At 45.0% G+C, this 21,153-nt stretch overlaps 1 protein-coding gene across 3 annotated transcripts in view; it reads right to left on the bottom strand.

Annotated features, from left to right (window-relative positions):
• The window catches only part of LOC148036954 (protein phosphatase), a 76,944-nt gene extending 56,520 nt beyond the window's left edge, over nt 1–20,424 (bottom strand). For 2 of the 3 annotated variants that reach the window (XM_087675880.1, XM_087675882.1), the window contains exon 1: nt 20,126–20,424. In XM_087675880.1, the coding sequence (XP_087532006.1) occupies nt 20,126–20,190 (65 nt within the window). In that variant the 5' untranslated portion in view covers nt 20,191–20,424. The remainder of the gene's footprint in view (nt 1–20,125) is intronic. The other variant, XM_087675881.1, reaches the window with a different exon arrangement.
• Between the last annotated feature and the right edge of the window lie 729 nt (nt 20,425–21,153).

Here is a 21,153-nt window from a genome sequence, read left to right as displayed (position 1 = left end):
TCAGAATGCGAGGAAGCCGATTTCCTCCGAAGACATGGCGATCACACTATTGTCCCAGTTGCCGCCACGATTCGGTACATTTTACTCTGCCCTTATTGCTTCGAGGCGAGAGTCTACTCTTCGCTGGGAAGAGTTGGTTCCTATGGTCTTGGACCAAGAGGAACAGTTAAAGGGACAGAATGCTTCCAAGACGGAGGCGTTGACAGGTCAAGCCTCTCAGAAGAAGGGGAAGGACCAAAAGAAGAAGAAGGGGGATAACAAGTCCAAGAAGGACAAGGAGAAGGACAAGGACAAAGACTCCACATGTCACATTTGTGGAAAGACTGGCCATTGGAAGAAGGATTGCCCTGACAAAGACACGAAGGACACCAAGAAGAAGGATACCAAGGATTCTGGAGCGGTGGCTGCACCCTCATCAGCTGCATTTCTACATTTAGTTGTCATTGAGGACGCTTTACCGAATGCTTCTGATGCTGCGATGACGGCTCCCCAAGCTCGAGAGTGGATTGTTGATAGTGGTGCCTCATGGCACATGACTCCTTCATCAGATGGTGTTGCCCAGCTGCGACCTTCGCGTGGGCAGGTTCTCATTGGGGACAGCTCTTCAGTTTCTATCGCAGGTCGGAGTAAGATGCAGCTTATTCCGGATGGACGAGGTGGCACCCATACCTCAGAGGTTTTGCATGTACCAGGATTAGGGTACCATCTCCTTTCAGTTCATAAGATTTGCTCCCTTGGTCTTTTGGTGGAGTTTGACAGTTCTATTGTGCGAGTCCTTGATCGTGAATCGAGGAAGGTTCTATCATCTGGATATGAGGAGAACGGCATTTACAAACTGAAGTCTTCCACTGCCCTCTCTACTCTTCTTCTTACCTCACAGTCACAGTCTGAGTTATGGCATGCTCGGTTTGGTCACCTGAACTATGACTATCTTCGGAGGGTGTCACGTGGACAGCTTGTTCGAGGGTTGCCGGATATAGTGGTGAGCCAGCAGCCATGTGTCTCCTGCATACGGGGGAAGCAACATAGGGATGCCATGTCCCACACAGCTTCGCGGCGGTCTACTTCACTGATGGAGCTAGTATCTACGGATCTATGTGGCCCTATGAGGAATGAGTCCCTGCGTGGAAGCTCGTACTTCATGCTGATCGTGGATGACTATAGCAGGATGACATGGGCCTATTTTTTGGCACTAAAGTCAGAAGCTTTCTCGCACTTCAAGGATCGGCTTCTCTTTGAGGAAAACCGATCAGGCCGGAAGTTGAAGACCTTGCGATCCGACAAGGGAGGTGAATTTGTGTCTAATGAATTTGCTCGGTTTTGTGCAGATAGAAAAATTCACCAGGAGTTTGCCAATACCAATACTCCTCAAGAAAATGGTATTCTAGAACGGAAGAACCGTAGTGTGATCGAGATGGCGCGCACCATGATGGAGCACCGACAGACCCCTCAGGTTCTGTGGGCCGAGGCTGTGGCTACTGCAATCCACATTCTTAATCAATCCCCTACTTCGGCCGTGGAAGGGATGACTCCATTTGAGGCTTATTTTGGGACGAAGCCAGATGTTTCTTACTTTCGAGTCTTTGGGTGTGATGCCTATGTTCACATTCCCAAGGCTCACCGTGATAAATTTGAAGTGGCTTCTCGAAAACAGGTATTTGTTGGCTACAGCTCCCAGTCCCAAGGCTACCGACTGTATGATCCCGTCAAGCGGGATGTGTACACTAGCCGTGATGTGCGGTTTGTGGAGGTTCCGGCTTCTTCAACGGGTGAGGAGCACCCCGTTCTTGGAGATCCAGGGGAGAGTTGAGCTCCTTCTACAGTTCCACTGGAGCCCGTGCCTTTTGATTATGATTCTGTTTCTGACACAGAGTCTACTGTTCCACCGGACCCTTCTGAGGAGTTACCCCCGGTGGACATTCCAGAGTCTTCTGCTAATGGAGAACGCCGAGGGGAGGTTCGGCCTCCTCCTCGCTGGGCCCGTGACACACTCCGTGATTCAGGGATCGAGGGGGTTCCTGAGGAGTGGGGACCGCAGGATGGTCCGCGGCGGTCACGGAGGCACCAGGCGCATTCTTCGGAGCTTGTTTGCTCCAATTATTGTTTGATGTCCCGTGTTATGCAGGACCGAGAGCCCATCTCCGTGAAGGAGGCTTTACAGTCCGCCCCATGGAAGAAAGCTATGGAAGCTGAGTTGGAGGCTATTGAGAGGAATGGCACTTGGTCACTTGTGCCACGCCCCCCGAACAAGAAGGTGATTGGAGTCAAGTGGGTCTTCAAGACCAAATATCTCAGTGATGATACTTTGGATAAGCACAAGGCTCGCCTTGTTGCTAAGGGTTTTGCCCAGCGCCCAGGGATTGACTGTCATGACACCTTTGCCCCCACAGCTCGTATGGCAACCATTAGAGCTGTTCTTGCTTTGGCTGGCCATAGGAGATGGCCTGTTTATCAGTTGGATGTGAAGTCGGCCTTCCTGAATGGTGATTTGAAGGAGGAGATCTACGTTGAGCAGCCTCCTGGCTTTGGTTCTTCAGATGGGAAAGTCTACAGGTTGAAGAAGGCCCTGTATGGCCTCAAGCAAGCCCCGCGAGCTTGGAACGAGAAGATTGATTCGTTCCTCCAGTCTCAGTTGGGATATCGGCGGTGCAAGGCCGATCCGCAACTGTATGTTCACACTTTCGAGGATGGTTGTGTGCTGTTTGTCTTATATGTTGATGATTTGATTGTCACAGGTGATGATGCACAGCAGGTCCAGGAGACAAAGTCAGCTTTACATCGGACGTTCGAGATGACGGATTTGGGGCTACTCCATTTCTTTTTAGGCCATGAGATTTATCAGTCTTAGAGGGGGATTTTTCTCTCCCAACAAAGATATGTACAGGAGCTCTTGGTGTCTTTTGAGATGGAAGATTGTCGGGCCCTCTCTACTCCTATGGATCCGAACTGGAAGGCCACTTCCCATTCAGCTTCTCCTTTGGCGGATGCGTCCCGCTATCGACAGTTGATAGGGTCCTTTATTTGGCTTCTCAACACCAGGGTTGATCTATGTTTTGCTATTGGGCTCTTGGCAGGGTTCATGAGTGAACCTAAGACGGTGCATTGGCAGGCTGCTCAGAGAATACTTCGGTATCTAAGGGGGACGTCTGATTTGGGGATTCATTACCCCGCAGGGACAGATGGGTCAAATCTTGTACTTGCAGGTTGGAGCGACTCGGATTGGGCCGGTGACGTGGACCACAGACGGTCTACAACAGGTTACTGCTTTACTTTGGGTGCAGGTGTTATTTCATGGAGTAGCAAGAAGCAGCCCACGGTAGCCCTTTCGTCTACTGAGGCGGAGTATCGGGCCGCGTCTTCCACCACATGCGAGGTTGTGTGGCTTCGGAGATTGTTGGAGGAGCTTGGGTCCCCCCAGACTCGTCCTACATTGCTGCGATGTGACAATGAGAGTTGCATTGCCTTGGCAAGGAACCCTGTTTTTCATGCCCGGACGAAGCACATTGGGATCCAGTACCACTTCATCCGAGAAAAGCTTCTGGATGAGACCATCACTGTGGAGTATTGCAAGACGGAGGACAATCTTGCGGATTTGTTTACGAAGGCGCTTCCTCAGGCTCTACTTCGGCAACATTCCAGATCCCTCAGGCTTCTGCCCTGCCCAGGCTCTGAGAGGGGGTGTTAGAGATCAGATCGCTGTGCAGCAGTCGGACTGCACAGTCGGACTGCCACGTGGCAGTCCGACCTGTACAGTCAGTCGGCTGCATTTAATGCAGCCGACAGGGTATTTTCTGGCGCCCCAGTTCAGGCAGTTTTTCAACTATTTATAGTCGATTTTTCCAGCAGTCTGGTCACTCTTCTCTGTCGCAGATTACAGACCGGTGCCGTGCAGATTTCTGTCTCTGTTCACAGATTTCAGACAGCAGACAGTGCAGACTGCAGCAGACTTCGAGGTGGACAGCAGGTCGCATCGTCGAGGTGGAGACACGCAATCCAGCGCACTGCGCCCGTGTATATCTTTGTATTCAGCATTCTATATACAGCAGATCTTCATCGTCCACTGTCTCTTTCTCTCCCTTCTCTCTCTGCGTTCTCTCTCTCTCAATCCTACGCTTCCGCACCGCTGCACTCTGACAGCAAGCAACTGATTCAAAGCTTGGCTACAGTTGTTAAAGTTATGCCTTTGTATGTTACTTTGATTGTGCACATTCTAATTTTCAAAGTTAAGGCAAAAAAGTTGTTATTTTTTTAATATATTTTGAACTTTTTAATGCCCTCCTGATTCCCCATCCCGATTCCCTTATTTTTGGTTGTCCTCGTTACGTCCCTATCCCCATCACCGTCCCCATCCCTTGTCACTTGTGACCATGATGGAGGAGCTTCTGGATGAGCTTGCATCCCTTGGTACGAACATTTCTTTTAGAGGACCCAGCTGTGACACTTCTCTCACATCTTCTATCATCGATATATAATGTATTCTACACCATTCTTCTCACTTCTCGTAGCCAAGAGACTCTCACTTGGGAGGAGCTAATATCAATGATGCAACTGTGGATTTACTAGCCCTTCATGTTTCATAAGGGGCTTCCCAAGATCATGAGGAGTTTCTTTAGGGATTCCACTCTCCCCTGGGTTTTTCTTTCATGCGGCAATCTTTTTTCTTCGTCATCAAGCCACCATCACTTGCCACTTGGCCCTTGGTCCTTGTTGTTTCTATGTAACTTATGGTGCCTTTGATAGTTCCTCGTTATCATCTCATAATTGGGTCAAAGGCTTGGCTCACCCATCCCCAGCTACAAGTATCAGGAGTAATTCATTCAAGGCCTCTCCATTTCCATTGGCCTTGGTGGCCTTTCATTTGAGCAATTTTTTATCTAGAGAGGGGGGTATTGCTCCTTGGCTGGCATTCTTCGTTGACAAACTTCATTGGCATTGGCACTCTTCCTACCACCCTTGGATCTGCATCTCTTTTGGCCTTCCGCCACATCTAGGATCTAAGAGGGGGTGTTGAAGGGGAGAGTGCGCAATGAAAGTGCAAGACAAAAGTACGAGCAACAACGTTGAGAGTAAGAGAGAGAGAATGCAGAGATAGGTATACCAAATTGTGATGGTACACAAAGAATAAAGAATGTATTTATATGTTAGGGTACAATAAGGGTGTGTTCACACCCATATAACTTTATACACGCAGACGAAAGGACTTTACACCCAATAACCTCCCACTTAAAGGCCCAAAGTGGTACCTTTAAGCTAACCAACTCCCACTAATCGAATGCAATGCTCATGCTGAGCCTTTGCAAGACTTTTAGTGAGAATATCTACAGGGTTATCTTGGGTTTTGATCTCAATCAATGTGACAAGCCCATCATCCAAGACCTATCGAATGAAGTGGTACTAAACATATGTGTTTAGTATGTGCATGGACCATGGCATTCTTAGCCAGACATACTGCACTCTAGCTATCACATCCAAGCACTCGAGCATGTGAAGAAAGACCAAAATCCTTGACCAAATTGCCAAGCCAAATAGCTTCCTTAGAAGCTTAGCCCACCAACCAAAGTAAAGACATACCCACTGGTAGATTTCCTAGTGTCAAGATCTCCTACCATGTCTGAATCACAGAATCCCTGCAACTCTAGTGTACCCTTTCCATAGCATATACACTTCTATTGCGTACCTTTTAAATATCCGAAGATACATTTCACTGCTTCCCAATGTGGCTTGCTAAGGTTAGACATGAATCTACTAACAACTCCTACTACATGAGCAATGTCAGGGCGAGTTGCAACCATAGCATACATCAAAGATCCACGAGTTGATACATAAGGTATGCCCTTCATAGCACTGGCAACTGCATCATCCTTTGGGCAAACAATTTTCCTAAGCTTTGTGCATGGCCGTAAAGGCACATCAAGAGGCTTAGCATCAGCCATATTAAACCTGTGAAGTACTTTGCTAATGTACTTGTCCTATGAGAGAAACAACAAACACTGCCCTCTATCTCTTTTAATGCGCATGCCCAAAATGTGTTCAACTGCCCCCAAATCTTTCATTGAGAAGGCTGAACTCAGCTGCCTTTTAAGAGCATTCAAAGTACTCTTATGCTTTCTTGCAACCAGCATGTCATCCACATATAAGACGCAATAGGGCTTCCATCATCAGGCTTTTTAGTGTATAAGTTGTGATCTGCATGATTACATTTAAATCCATGGCTGAGCATAAAGGTATCAACATTTTTGTACAACTATCTAGGGGCTTGTTTCAGTCCATATAAGCTGCGTTTCAGCTTACAAACCAAATGCTCTTTCCCTAGAATAGTAAAACCTTTTGACTATTTCATGTACAGCTCTTCATCTAGGTCACGACTCACCATGAAGAAAAGCAATCTTCATATCCATCTGATCCAACTCTAAATCCAAGGATGCAGTGAGAGCAAACAAAACACAGAGCATAGTCATCTTCACCACTCGTGAAAAGACCTCCTGGAAGTCCATGCCTTCCTTCTGTGTATAGCCCTTAGTAACCAATCATGCCTTGTACTTGGACTCCCCATCAATACATTTCATCTTGTAAACCCATTTCTTAGGAATAGCTTTCCTATCCTTGGGCAAAGGTGCAAGCTCCCATGTGTTATTTGCATGCAAATACTTCATCTCTTCCTTCATAGCAAGTTCCCACTTACTGTTATTTTCACACAACCGTGCCTTTGTCAAAGCTCACCCTCATCAATCAACAAAATGCAATCCAAAGACAGGTGAAACCTCTGTGGCTGCCTTTTGACACATGTCGACCTTCTTACCTAATGATCTGTATTGTCAAGCAATGGGTCTACATCCTCAAGTGTGTGCACACCATCTCCAAGTGGTTGATTTTCAGCATTTCCTTGTTGCTATAATCTGTTTTCAACATGTTCTTCTTGTTATCTTATTCCATCCTGTGCATCTATTTGTTGTCCATTATCTACCTACCAAACTTCGGTTGGTGCATCAAGAATATCCCTCTCTGGTGTGAGAGTGCGCAACGGAAGAACACGAACATAGAGGAGGAAAGCGAGAGAGCAGAAAATGAAGGAAGAAAATCTGCACTGACTGAAATGAATGCTGAATACACAACTGTGGACTGATCAGCCCCTACACGCAGCCCGAAGCGTCGGCGAGGGCACCAGATCAGGCTGATGATGACGGCAGCACCGAAGACGGAGGAAGATGACGGAGTCGGAGTGTGCACCTGCCAAAGATGGAGGGAAGATGATAATACAACTGACTGCCAAGTGGGAAATGGCTATAAATAGCCAAAAAACCCAAAAAACTGGCCGACCTGAAATTTGAGGCCATAAATATGTCCGACCAGCATTTAATGCTGGTAAAAATGCGAGGAATGCTCAGAAAAATCCCGGAAAGGGTGGACAATGTCCGGCAGGTGAGGCAGGCTGAAGAATGCAGAAACTGCCCCGGCGCACATAAAATCCCGACTCGAGGAGAAAATGCACTGAAATGCAATAAACTAAGTGCTCTAGAATGAGCTACCTCCTCCGTCAAAACAAGTGATAGACACGTCAGAGCTCCTAAAGTCCTCGTCTGACTCAAACTGAGGCTCACAGGCAGGAGATGACAAGGCATGACAAACATGACTGCTAACACCCCCTCTCAGATCCTAGATGTGGCTGAAGGCCGAGGGAGAAACGGATCCTGGGGTGGCAAGAGGAATGCCAAGGTCGATGAAGTCCGTCGATGAAGATTGACGATGAAGAAACTCCTCGCGATCCTGGGAAGCCCCCTCTAAAACAGTAGGGGCCAAGAAATCCACAGCTGCATCACTAAGATCGTCCCCCTCTGAAAGGGATGGGAGGTACGAGGGAACCACCGGAGGAGAGGGTGGGGGATGGGAAGGAACCTGTGGAATAGAAGATGCACAAGCGGGAACGGGTGTAGCAATAGACTGCCTCAGAGGACCCTGCATCAAAGAAGGGGAATGGAGCCTGTAAAGCCCACTCTCCTGCCAACCTGTAGATAAGACAGCTCCTGTAAGAGAATCCTCAATAACAACGGCATGCTCGGTGAAGATCACTCGTGTGCCAAGCCTCGTAAGGCCATAAACTGAGAGGAGGGGAAGGCCCAAATCCAAAACATGTAGGGCCTATGAAAAGGAGCTCGAAGATCGGTCGGTAAACAAAGGCAATGTGCCAACACCACTATTAGGCACCGATAAAATGTCACCAACAGTGACTGAACCCTCTGATGGACGGAGATCCTGTAACAAATCACCTCGGGGAGTCATATGACTCGAAGCACCACTGTCCACTAACCAAGGCTGCACACAAGACACTGCAGCCACGGAAGAAGGATCCTCCTCCAAAGCATGGATATGAAGGAACACTGACTAATGGGTAACAACTGGTGTAGAGGTAGAAGAAGGCTCCGATGTAGATCCGCCCTTCGCTCCCGGACGAAGGTGAGGGTACTTCTTCCAGCATTTCTCCTCAGGATGAGTCCCTTTCCCACAGTGTGGGCACTTCGGTCTCGCTGAATCTGAGTCAGAGCCTGAAGAACTGTCCTGCTTCTTAGCCTTTGACTTCGTCGTCTTCTTCGTCTGTCCTCCCGAACCTGCAACAAAGGCTCTAGTGGAGTCGGATCCACTAGCACTGACCTCTCTGAGTCGCTCGTCATGCTCCAAGACAAGCGGGGATGGCTCCTCCCATAGAAGCTTCTCACGAGTCCTCGATGTAAGAAGGTTGGTGTAGAAGACATCAAACCGAGGCGATGGCAACTGAGTCAAAAGAATCATAGCCATGTCTTCAGAAGATATCGTCTGACCGAGGGATCCAAGCTCATCCCTCATATCCTGTAATCTGTTGATGTGGTCCTTCATGGAAGGACTATCATCAATAGCGAGCATCCGCAACTTCTTTTCGAGAGATATCCGGTGGGCAAACGTCTTCTGTTGATAGAGAGACGCGAGCTTTCTCCACACATCTGCTGTTTGCAGTCTTCAACCTGTGAACATGAACAAGGACAGAATCCTGCAAACTCAGAAAGAGGAAAGATCTGGCTCTAGAATTAAGCCGATCCCATAAGGCTGCACGATCCATAGATATCCCATCTGCGGGATCCACTTTAGGCCGGGGAATAGGAACAGAAACAAGCTCCCAAAGATCGAAGGAGTCCAAGATACACTCCACCTTGCAGGACCATAGAGAAATGTTGGAGCCATCCAACCGGTCCTCTTTGGGCAGTTGAGGAAGTACGGGTACCTGTACAGGGGGTACCAAAGACTGCATCTTCGACCCACTGGAAGGGGCTCACCGAGATACATGAATAGAAGGGGAACGAGAAAGAGGAATAGACTCCGGACGACGGTCCTCGTGATAAAAATCACGCCTCCGTTCAGATGAGTATCGAGACAAAAGCTCATCATTTGAGTCATCAAAGCCCGTAAACTAATAAGAAGACATCTTCCAATCTGCAAAACACCAAACACCAAAGAAAACTTTGCCGCTCGCCGAAGTAGGACCAGCAGTCTGGTCACCAACCACCAAGACACAGGCTGTGATAGCCTACAAACACCTGGAGCTGCAAAACACAAGGGTAGCTGATGAAGATCACCAGAACAAAAGCCGCCAGCACCAAAACGCAGCCTGGGAGAGGGTCGCCAGCAGGAGATGAGCCGCCAAGAGTGGAAACGACCACCAGATCTGCAAAATGCAACCTGATGATGTGTCGCCCAGCTGAAAGAGGGGCCGCCTGATGGAAAACGCAAGCAAGAGGGGTCGTTTGATGACATGGCAGCCTCGGGAGTAGTCATCTGCAGCAAACGCAAGAAGAATGGCCACCTGGAGGGGCCGCCTGGGCAGTTGGAGATGAGGCGATAGCAGCAGAAGAGGGGTGAGGTATCTCTCCACAAGGTTAGGTCCTCTGTGCTCTCAGTCAGGCTCTGATACCATGTGAGAGTGCGCAACGGAAGAACACGAACACAGAGGAGGAGAGAGAGAGAGAGCAGAAAATGAAGGAAGAAAATCTGCACTGACTGAAATGAATGCTGAATACACAACTGTGGACTGATCAGCCCCTGCACGCAGCCCGAAGTGTCAACGAGGGCACCAAATCAGGCTGATGATGACGGCAGCACTGAAGACGGAGGAAGATGACGGAGTCGCAGTGTGCACCTGCCAAAGAAGGAGGGAAGATGATAATACAACTGACTGCCAAGTGGGAAATGGCTATAAATAGCCAAAAAACCCAAAAACTGGCCGACCTGAAATTTGAGGCCATAAATATGTCCGACCAGCATTTAATGCTGGTAAAAATGCGAGGAATGCTCAGAAAAATCCCAGAAAGGGTGGACAATGTCCGGCAGGTGAGGCAGGCTGAAGAATGCAGAAACTGCCCAAGTGCACATAAAATCCCGACTGGAGGAGAAAATGCACTAAAATGCAATATACTGAGTGCTCTAGAATGGGCTACCTCCTGCGTCAAAACAAGTGATAGACACGTCAGAGCTCCTAAAGTCCTCGTCTGACTCAGATTGAGGCTCACAGGCAGGAGATGACAAGGCATGACAAACATGACTGCTAACATCTGGAACCTATGCACTTGTATGCATGTGTAGATGAGGCGCGACTGCCCCATCTCACCACCCTCTCACTCCCGCTCTGGTACCGGAGAGTTATGAGGGATGACCGCATCACCTGGACTAAAAAGCAGCAAAGAAAGGGACAATCAAATGTAGGGACCAATTAGGCACCAAGATCGAGAGAGACTGTCGCTGCGCGCAATGAGACAGAGTGAGAGAGAGCAGAGTAGAGAGTGAGCATGTTTTTGGTACAATGGCATGAGTGTACCTTTAGGTTTTTAGATAGATATATATGTGTAAGTACAAGTGCTAAGGGTGTGTTCACACCCGAGCACATTTAAAGGCACGAGACCTTTATTCCCAACAACCTTCCACTTAAAGGCAATGTGCCTGAAGAGGAGAAAAGAATCAACTAAGTCTAAGTATATACAAAGCTGAAATACATATATCTATCCAACTCCCATAATTTGTCAGCAATGAGCAAACCGCTTTGCTGGAAGACCCTTCATGAGAAGGTCTACAAGGTTATCGTCTGTATGCACTTTGACAAGCTCAATGCTCTTGCTGTCAAGTACATCTCTAATGAAGTGGTACTTCACATGTATGTGCTTTGTCTTTGCACGAAAGACAAGATTCTGTGCTAGCATGATAGCACTCTGACTATCACAATGAAAAACAGGTAACTCTGTGATTCCAAGCTCTCCCACCAGACGTGAAAGCCATAAAGAAAGAGACTTTTTGTGAGACGTTTGTGCATGTTTGCCATAAATACAATGATCACAATGCTTAAAATCAACATAACGAAGACAAGGCAAGTAACCCAACCGAGAAAGCACTTTCATTCTTGTTTGACTCATGTGTCCCAACCGGCCATGCCACAAAGAAATGCTTGGCTGCTTGGTCACGGCAACAACATGGTCACGCACACTAGATACATGAAGTGGATACAAAGTATCACTCTTGCAACCTCTGGCAATCACTCTTGATCCCTTACAGATCTTTCATTTTCCATCACCAAAGGTGGTATGAAAACCATCGTCATCTAGCTGCCCTGTGCTAATCAAGCTCTTCTTGAGTTGAGGTACATGCCGTACATGCTGAAGTGTAAAGACAAAGCAATGCTGAAACTGTAACTGCACACTGCCAATACCTGCAATCTCACATGCATAGTTGTCTCCAAGATGGACAACGCCATGTCGACCCCCTATATAGACGGAGAACCACTCACGATGAGGGGTGATATGAAAGGAAGCACCTGCATCGAGAATCCAGGTATGTATGTCATCATCTGTATCTGCAAGTAAAGCATGTGCACCAAAGTGTGAAGAGACAAAGAGTACGTCACTCCCACTGTCACTGTCATGAGTGACTAAATTCACCTCTTCAATTTTTACACTACTCTTCTTAGGCTGACTATCCTTCTTCTCTTCCTTGCTATCATCTTTCTTGCCTTTTCCTTTCTCTTTCTTCCATTTGTAGCAGTCACGTTTAAAGTGACCCTTCTTGCCACAATGATGGCATTCAACATCTTTGCCACGTGATTTATTGCGTCCCTTGCCATCATATTTGTCCTCTTGCTGTGATCTGCCCCTAGTATGCAAAAGCACTGGAAGACTTACTAGATGCATTGTTCTGCCGATTCATCTCTTCCATAAGTAGAGCACTCTCTACATCAGCATACAAAAGGATCACATTAGAATTGCTCATAGCAGTCCTGAATGTATCCCAACTCTCTAGTAGAGTGCAAAGCAAGAAAGTAGCCTTAAATTCCTCATCAATCATGAACTTCAAGGCAACCAACTGGCTGAAAATTGAGTTAAACTCACTCAAGTGAGTAGACATTGCTGTACCCTCTTTCATACACAAATCCATAAGCTTTTTCAACCAATACACTTTGCTTGCACAACTCTTTTGTGCATACAATTCTTCCAGTCTAGTCCATATAGCATATGCAGAATCCAAACCTTCAATGTTGAAGAGCAAGGCATCAGAAATCAATAGCTCTATAATTGAGCATGCAAGCTCATTTGACTCATCCCAATCGTCCTGATCCATGTCCGCGGGCTTTGCCCCTTTGGTTTTGATCGGCTTTGCATGCTTCTTTTGTAACAGGATATTGTAGCACTGCTTTTGCCAAACTACAAAATTATGTACACCTTCAAGCTTCTTTATGTGCATCAGATTACTGCTCTCATTGCTGCCAGCCATGATTTTCAGCCCAAATGTGACCAAAAAGCCAGCAAATGTGGGCCCAAATTGTCACCCAAGTGACCAAAGTACAAACAAGTACCAATCAGCAATAAATAACCACGTAAAAGCACAGATTTCAGATCTGTAATTAAATTTTCAGAAGTACCAAACCATGTGCTACAGCATTATCCAACTGATTACAGCTGTTCCAAGGGCATATGCATCACATTACATAAAAAATCCCAAAATTTCAGCTGCAATTTCTGTTGTACATATACCCACATGCATAAAATTTGATAGGAACAGTCAAAAGCCCCAAAATTTTGTGCTCAAAGCATCAACCACACATCTGTCCAATATGGCCAAAATACAGCAATTTCAGCAAAACCCCCAAATTTTACGAAGTGTTGATGTCCAAATTGCATGGAATTCAACTTGCATATACATAAAATGACCAAATGCTACACAAATTTTGCCCAAACTGCAAAAGCCCCAAATTGCACGGTATCCAATGTGCATCAATGTCAAGAAATTGGGTAAATTTCAGCCCAATTTGCACATGTACATTAAAAGCCCCAAATGTTGGGGACAAAATGTCACAAATTCCTGCAATTTCTGAGACAGGTATCACTATTGCATCTTGCTCGCACCAAATATGAACAAATCCCCAAATTTTCCAAGTCTTGCGTGCACTAATTTCAATGAAATTGAAAGAATTTCACTAAAATGTGAAAAGCCCCAAAATTCCCGGGCAAATGTGCACCGACTTTGCAATTCCTGAGTCAGATTGTCCAATTCTGTGTTGAGATCCCCGAATTCGGGAAAAGCCCCGAATTTCTGGGTCAATTTTGCACAGATCTGCACAATGTGCTTGTGCGCGCGAACACCCAGAGGAGAGGAGGCAAAAGTAATCTCAAATATTTTTGGAAAAACAAGAGGAGAAAAAATTGCGGGTCAACAAGCCGTTCAAGTCCGTGACCTGTCGCGCTTGCCAAATTGCTGCCCGTTGGTCGCCCACTGAAGTCGTCCGGTCCGCTGTAGTCGCCATCAGCCGGTTGCCCGTCAGTTGCTACCTGTCACGCTATTCATCAATCCTGTTCGCTACGATGCTGCAGGCCTTCTCCCTGCTCGACTGATTATCGCCCCTATCAAGCCATTGCCTACTCGCCCAGCCTATCACACGCCTACTGTCACCATGGTCCATGCTGGACCTTCTATAGCTCACGACTTGCTCTCTTGTCGTGTTCGAACTTTGAGAGGTACAAACGCCTCAACCGCAACTCTGATACCAGTTTGTAGGGACCGGTTATGCACGGAGATCGAGAGAGACTATCGCTGCGCACAGTGAGAGACAGAGAAAGTGAGAGAGCAGAGTAGAGAGAGCACGTTTTTGGTACAATGACGAGAGTGTACCTTTAGGTTTTTAGATAGATATATATGTATAAGTACAAGTGCTAAGGGTGTGTTCACAGCCGAGCACATTTAAAGGCACGAGGCCTTCATTCCCAACATCAAACCCTTCTCGCAATCCGAAGAAGTGGATCCCTTCTGTGCCGTGGACTTCTTGGCCGGAGGATCAAAGTCGGAGTTTAAGAGGGTGATGCGTCGGAGGAGTCCGTATCCCACTTCTTTTGTGAGGCTGCTAACTCCTTGCAATCATTCCACAAGTGACCCTTCTTACCACAATGATAACACTAGACCTTTGACTTCTTCTAAGCTGTAAAGGCCTCATTGGATCCGCTATAATGAGATGAGAGCCAGCCCTGTAAACGCAAAGATGTCTCATACTCAAGCAGCATTGAGGACATGTGTAAAGCTCACAGGTGTAGAAGATGTCTACACCCTCAAAGCATTCACCACTCCATCAAACTCCGAAGGGAGCTTGTAGAGTACTGTACCCATGAGATGTGCCTCTAGAAGGGCAGACTGCAAGTGTCAAAGCTAGTCATGTACATGTGTAACACAAAGCAAAAATGATTGAATTATGTCCTTGGACTCAAACTTCATCTGTTGAAGCTATCCATAAAGGGTCACAGCAGCACACATGGGAAAAGGTGCCTCATATAATAACTAAAGCTTCAACCATCACTCTAGTAATGTCCTACAGGAGAGAACCGGCCGGTAGAACTTCTTTAGAAATACACAAAAGCAGCACAAAATACGCACGGACATCGTCCGAATCCCATGTAAGCACAACTTTCTCATGGTTGTTCTCATCAAAATCTTCAGGAAGAGGAAAAGGACGTTGAGACCGAGGAATAGCTCCACATACAATGTACCAAAGCCGCTTCTGTGCAAACCAAGCTTTCATCACAGCATTCCATGTAAGATAGTCAAGTCAATGTAACTTATCATCTGTAGAAAAGCATGGAGGACCCATCTGAAGAGGAGAAGAAGAGAAGATAGAGGATAGAGGGTATACAAAGAAGAAATACAGCCAAACCAACAACAAAAGACTTCACAAAATGAGAGTTCACATGCAATGTAACCAAAAATCTGATCAAAAACAAAGGCCAACTACTGCAAAATGAAGAAAAACCAGTCAAAAACTGCCAAAAACAGCAAAAACGGCCTGTACAAACAGTCACCCAGTCATGGTTAGGGGCAAAAAACCAAAGACACAAGCTAGTGGAGCATTGAATGCAGCAAACTGACAATTGCAGGCTGAAATCTAGGCGCAGGCTGAAAACGCAGATTGCTGGCCTTAAAAACGCAGGTCTGATCAACAAGGGAAAGAAAAACCGGTAATCAGCAGAAAAATCGCATCACGAACCGAGATCCTGCAATTTGATGCCATGTTTGCAACAATGGAAGCAAAGACAGGTGCTGAAATAAACTGTTGAACACAAGACAAAAGAAAAAGAACAAAATATCAAAAGAATAAACGAACACTGCAAAGGAAGAGAACTCAAAGATGTGCTCAGGAAATGGAATCCATATACCAAACACAAGAATGACACGTACAACAGTGAGTCACTGGCTATGTGGGCACCGACATTGGCTCCTCTCTCCAACAGGAAGACCACCTGAAGAATGATGATGATTGAATGAGAGGAGGAGGAGCCACTGAATAAATAGGCCCAAAATATGCCAAATATGGCAACTAGTCGGCCAACAATAAATGCCTAAATAATTATAATATGACCACTATAAAATGCCTAAATTACAAGTAATATTAGGCATAGCCCACACTCACAATGAGCTAATTAGACTGCTAACAGCTTTTACTCCTATTTTTGCCTTTTGCTACATTACCCCTCTTCTTTGACCTACCTCTCGGATGATATACTGAACCGCTACTTTCTACACCAAATTTCGAGCATAAATCTGCACAAATCTCTGAACTGTGCTTATACGTGAGAACCCTTGTCAATAAGTGAGGGGCCTACTCATAGAAAAATATTCAAAATTTGACGAATCTACCCAAAAACGTGACAAAAACAATCATTGACCTATCACCTAGTCTGCTTGCGTCAAATCTACCTGTGCGTGACATGCATTGCCTACGCCAGACCTACATGACCTGCGCTAACCTGTCGTTGCTTACACCTCACCTTCCTGACTTGTCGATTGTAGAAAAACAGTTGTCTAACCTATCGTCTACTTGGGAAGGTGTCACCTGCACTCATGCTGACCTAGGCACTGTCGACTAACAAGGATGAGTGTCTACGTGACCAGTAGAGGTGACAACCTAATGCTCCTTCACACAGACCAATTGAAGCTAACCCGCATGGACTTCAAGAGCCACAGCACTTATCACGAGGACGTGAAAATTTGATGCTTTGCTTATGTTTAATTGATATTTGATTAAAGGATTAATCAAATGTGCAATTAAAAGATACACATGTGTTGCACATGTGAAGTGCAAGCTACTTTTTCACAATTGAAGGCCAAAGGACCCTGTGAAAAAGATAGGTGTCAAAGGCAAAAGTTGTAACAAGTTACACTTGTTAGATTCTAGGTGAATTTTGGTGTCAGTTTGCTCCTAGGACCATTAATTGGCCATTAAGTGTCAGTGGTGACACTAGGGACTAGGCATTAATTAATGGATTAATGCTTGTCCAAGGGTCAATTAATGCATGGGACCACTTTGGGTTGCAAATGGCCTAGCCAATTAATTTTGGGATGGGCAAGGCCAATTTTTTGGGCATGGATTAAGAGCTGAATTAATTTTCAGAATTAATTAATTCTAAAAATTAATTAAATGGCTGGAAATTGCTGAAAATGGATTAAGAAAGTTGCCACTTGGCAAAACTTTCCCATGCAAGTGGGGGAAAGGCTAAATACAACTGAAGGGAGAGGGAAATCTCGTTTTTTCATTTTGGGGCTGGCGGAATGAGGTGTTGGACTGTTGCTGCCAGCTTTTGGTGCCATTTCCCAGCCATTGGAAACCATTTTGGTAATGGAGATTGCACATTCTTGACCTTGGGAAGCTGACAATTGCTATTGATGCACTTTCTCTTGAAGATCACAGTCTCTGATGCTCTTATTGTTGTTGGTGCATCCGTTTGGGGCTGGTAAACAGGGCAGCAATTGATTTTGATCAGTTCTTTGCGACAAATCTCAGAATTCTCTCTCTCTACAGCATTCTCTCGTCTCCTTCAGCCTATGCTCAGCCATTCTCGGCAATTCTTAGCCATTCACAGGAGACCTCAGCCATTTTTGGTGGGCTGATCTATCATTTCTACAGTAAAACCTAATTTACAACAAAAAATTAGGGTTTAGCAACCACCTTGGGATCCGTGCCAGAGATTAAAAGCTCAAGGGACTGAAATCAACAGCTAATAATTGAAGATTATCAAGGGATTTCAAGAGCCAGTTCATCCCGAATTGATTTGGGGCAGCATTTGACCAGCCAAGGGTCAAATTGGAGAAGAAGTCCTGGGTGAATCAAGGGGCAAATGACCCAAAAGGCTTGCTGGTCATTTATGACAGCAAGAGCAATTGGTTAGCAAGAGGAGATTAAAGAATCTCAAGTTGTACTCCTTCCAATTGAATGAAAGCTAAAGAAATACCGCAAGGGGCGTCAATTTTGGGGCCAACATGGTCTCTACTGTCCAAGAATGTTATGGTAAAGTGTGTATTTCATTTTATGTGCATTTATTTATTGATGTAATTAACTCTTAAAACAGGTTATCACCACCCATTCCAAGAAGGAAGGCTGGTTTCAGCTCTAATACCACTTTGAAGGGGAGAGAGCGCAACGAAAGTGTGAGCAACAGCATTGAGAGTGAGAGAGAGTGAATCCAAGCATAGGTGTATCAGATTGTGACAAAGAATAAAGAAGGTATTTATATATTAGGTACAAAAAGGGTGTGTTCACACCCATATAACTTTATACACGGAGGCAAAGGGACTTTACACCCAATAGGTGTTAGCAATCGTGTGTCTTGTGTGGCCATTTCTTGTCTGTGAGTTATCAACCTAAATTAGACAAGGATATTAGGAGCTCTAACATTGTATTTGTTTATCATTTTATGTGCTTCAAACACTTTAGATGGAGGACACATTAGTGCATTCCTTTTTGGGCACATTTGGCTATCTTGGGCACCCACATTTTGGGCTTGACCACCTTATTACCACTTGTGGCCTCGGTTTGTCTATATATAGGCAGCCTACCCTCCCACTCTTATTATCCATCATTGGTCCTTCATGATCAGCCAGCCCTCCTTATTCTCTCATCCCCCTACTACCCTCTAGCACCCACATTGATGCATAGAGCTACATGTTGGGGCTAATTATTGCAGCCTTGTATCTTCAGTCATTGAGGTCACAATATTCCTTCTCTCACATGTGTTCTCTCTTTGTCTCCTCTCCGTGTTCACTTTCCTTTCCATTGCATACTCTCATAGATTTACCATATTTTGAAACAAGTCAGTATTTCTACACGATCACCAATAGCTAGGGCACGTTTCCATGCAAGTCAGGTAGTTTAGACTGGGAGGGCAGTTTTTACCATGTGGCAGGCAATTTTTCCATGCATTTTCTGTATCATTTTATTATTTATTTTCTTGTCAGCCAGTTCTTTTTTAAACTGGTCAAGCTGATCAGCTTGATGCCTTTATTAGTGCCTATTCCAACTACTAGCATATATTTAGACTTCTTTTTAACCAAGCTTTAAACACTTCCCGGATCATCAAATAAGCGTTACTTGTAAATTTGGGAACTCTATTTCACACAATCTCAAAAGGCATACCATGTAATTTGAAAATATTCTAAATGAAAAGCCGTGCAACTTCTAACAAAGTCAGCACTTGATGATAAGGAATTAAAAGCCTATAAATGATGATCCAAATTGTATCGTGAGCTTGACAAAACCTAAGATGAAATCAATCAACAACTGACTTCAAAGACCAAAGGATTGTTTGGTATTGGCAAAGATTACAACAAATTAGGAGTATTGGGATTTGTAACGTGCTCAACAAGTAGTCAATCAAGCTATGTGGATCTCTACATAGTGTTGGCCAATAAAAGAAGCTCTGAATGGAACTGAACTCACATGGCTACAAAATCAGCAATTTATAAATAGGCTTCAAGTCTTCACGATAAGCTACCATGATCGTTGAGGCTCAAGCTGCCCTATGAAGTATATATGTGTTTCTTGCATAGATGTCTTTTAAGTTTTGAAAAATTCCAAGCTTGGCGATAAGTTATTGTGTTAGAACAACAGGCTGTATCCTAGATATGGTACCAGTGACCACATTAGCAAAGAGAGATCCTTCAAGGAACCTGACTTTGATTTTGTATGTAGCATCATGGAATCGTCACATCAACAATGATGATCCTTAGTTCAACAGAGACAATGTGAATCCTTAAATACCAAGGTCGATGCATGCATCTCAAAGAAGGTTTTAGGCTACTTGATTTTTTGCTCGCATAAGGAGACGGTTTTTTCCTTGGAGTGCTCTGAACCAAACCGACAGCAGTCAGATTTTCATGCAGCAGCCAAAAAGAGACTCGGCAAGATGAAACCTGTCAAGAGCTGAATCTGACACGTTTTTTATGGCATCCTAATCGCCAGTCTTGGACTCTGTGATGTTTGGCATTCCCTTGTGCCCTCTCCCATATTCAAGGTTTTTTAGAACCAAACAATCATCTTTTCCATAGCAAATCGATTGCTGATAGAAACTATGCCTACTCTGCTAAATCGTCTTATCTCTGCCGGATTGATCGTTAACCGTGATCGAGGTCTTGGATTAGGTTGTAGCTTTAATTGAAAGCACACCCATGCAATACGAATTCTGGTAAACAAAGCTGTATTCCAGCACCTACACTTCCTAAATACTGCAGCAGACTGATGAAATCCAAGCATTCTAGTTCGTCATTCTTATCGGAGGCCTATCGATTAGAAACGCAAAACGCTTACTTGTTGAAACACTCGTTATATGCTGTCCTGAGGGCTGAGCAGGGGGAGCTGCTCTTCTCCTTCATCGCAGAGTCGTCAGATACCTCGATGAAATTCGCTTCAGACGGTCACTCCATCTCTCCGTCCATGGCTTCCGTCTCAAGTATCTAGCTGTACTGAAGTAGTGATACGGAAATGACTGCACCCCAGCCAGGCGGTCATTTGAAAGTGAATGTCAAAATACCTGAAATCACGTATTCAGGGGAGATATATGTTTGTGTAAACAAATACTAGGAGCTCCTGAGTCCTCCCCCAACGAACTCTGAAGCAACGTTATTACTATTCCTTAACACATTACACATTTCTCCTAGTGCTTTGTGCCAATGTTTTACCTATGTGTCGAGAATATTCATCTCACTGCATACATTGCCAAACAATGGCAATTGACAATTGTTATTATTTACTTTCAAGCTCCAACATCGAAAATAGACTTGAGTAAATTATTCATCTTACGATGCATTGTAATCAAAACAAAGATTGACTTAAACCACCCTCAAAAAGATTAATAATGTGCTTGTTGACTACATGTTAGAAACTCCTCTCTACCAAATCCTATAGAACACATAACACATACATAGTCTTCCTCTTTTGTTCTACACAAAATATTTAACTACCTTGAATCTCTTAAATAATCATACATAAGTCATCATTCCTGCACACATATTATAAACTCAATCATGCATAGAACTCAATGTATCACAACCTACTTTTGGTTGAATGATTGAAAAACAATATATTGGACTCTTGAGTTAGATATACGAAACATACTCACATAGATGATAAGTTTTTAAGGGGAGATGCAACCCTATGACACATTACCAACTTTGGGGCAATGTGTGTGCAAGCTTGCATGAAATTTATGCTTTGAGAAAGCAACATGTGGACCATCCTACAATTGGAGTTATGCTATTGATAGTAGATCCACTACGCGAAATAAAGATATACTATGGGAAAATTTCTTTGTTGTCAACAGCGGAAATTTCTTTATC

Source organism: Lygodium microphyllum, chromosome 4 (assembly GCF_053477565.2).
Source record: "Lygodium microphyllum isolate KBCC chromosome 4, Lygodium_microphyllum_v1.1.10, whole genome shotgun sequence".
NCBI lineage: Eukaryota > Viridiplantae > Streptophyta > Polypodiopsida > Schizaeales > Lygodiaceae > Lygodium > Lygodium microphyllum.
Note: the sequence above shows the minus strand (reverse complement) of the source record. Positions and strands in the feature narration are given on the sequence as shown.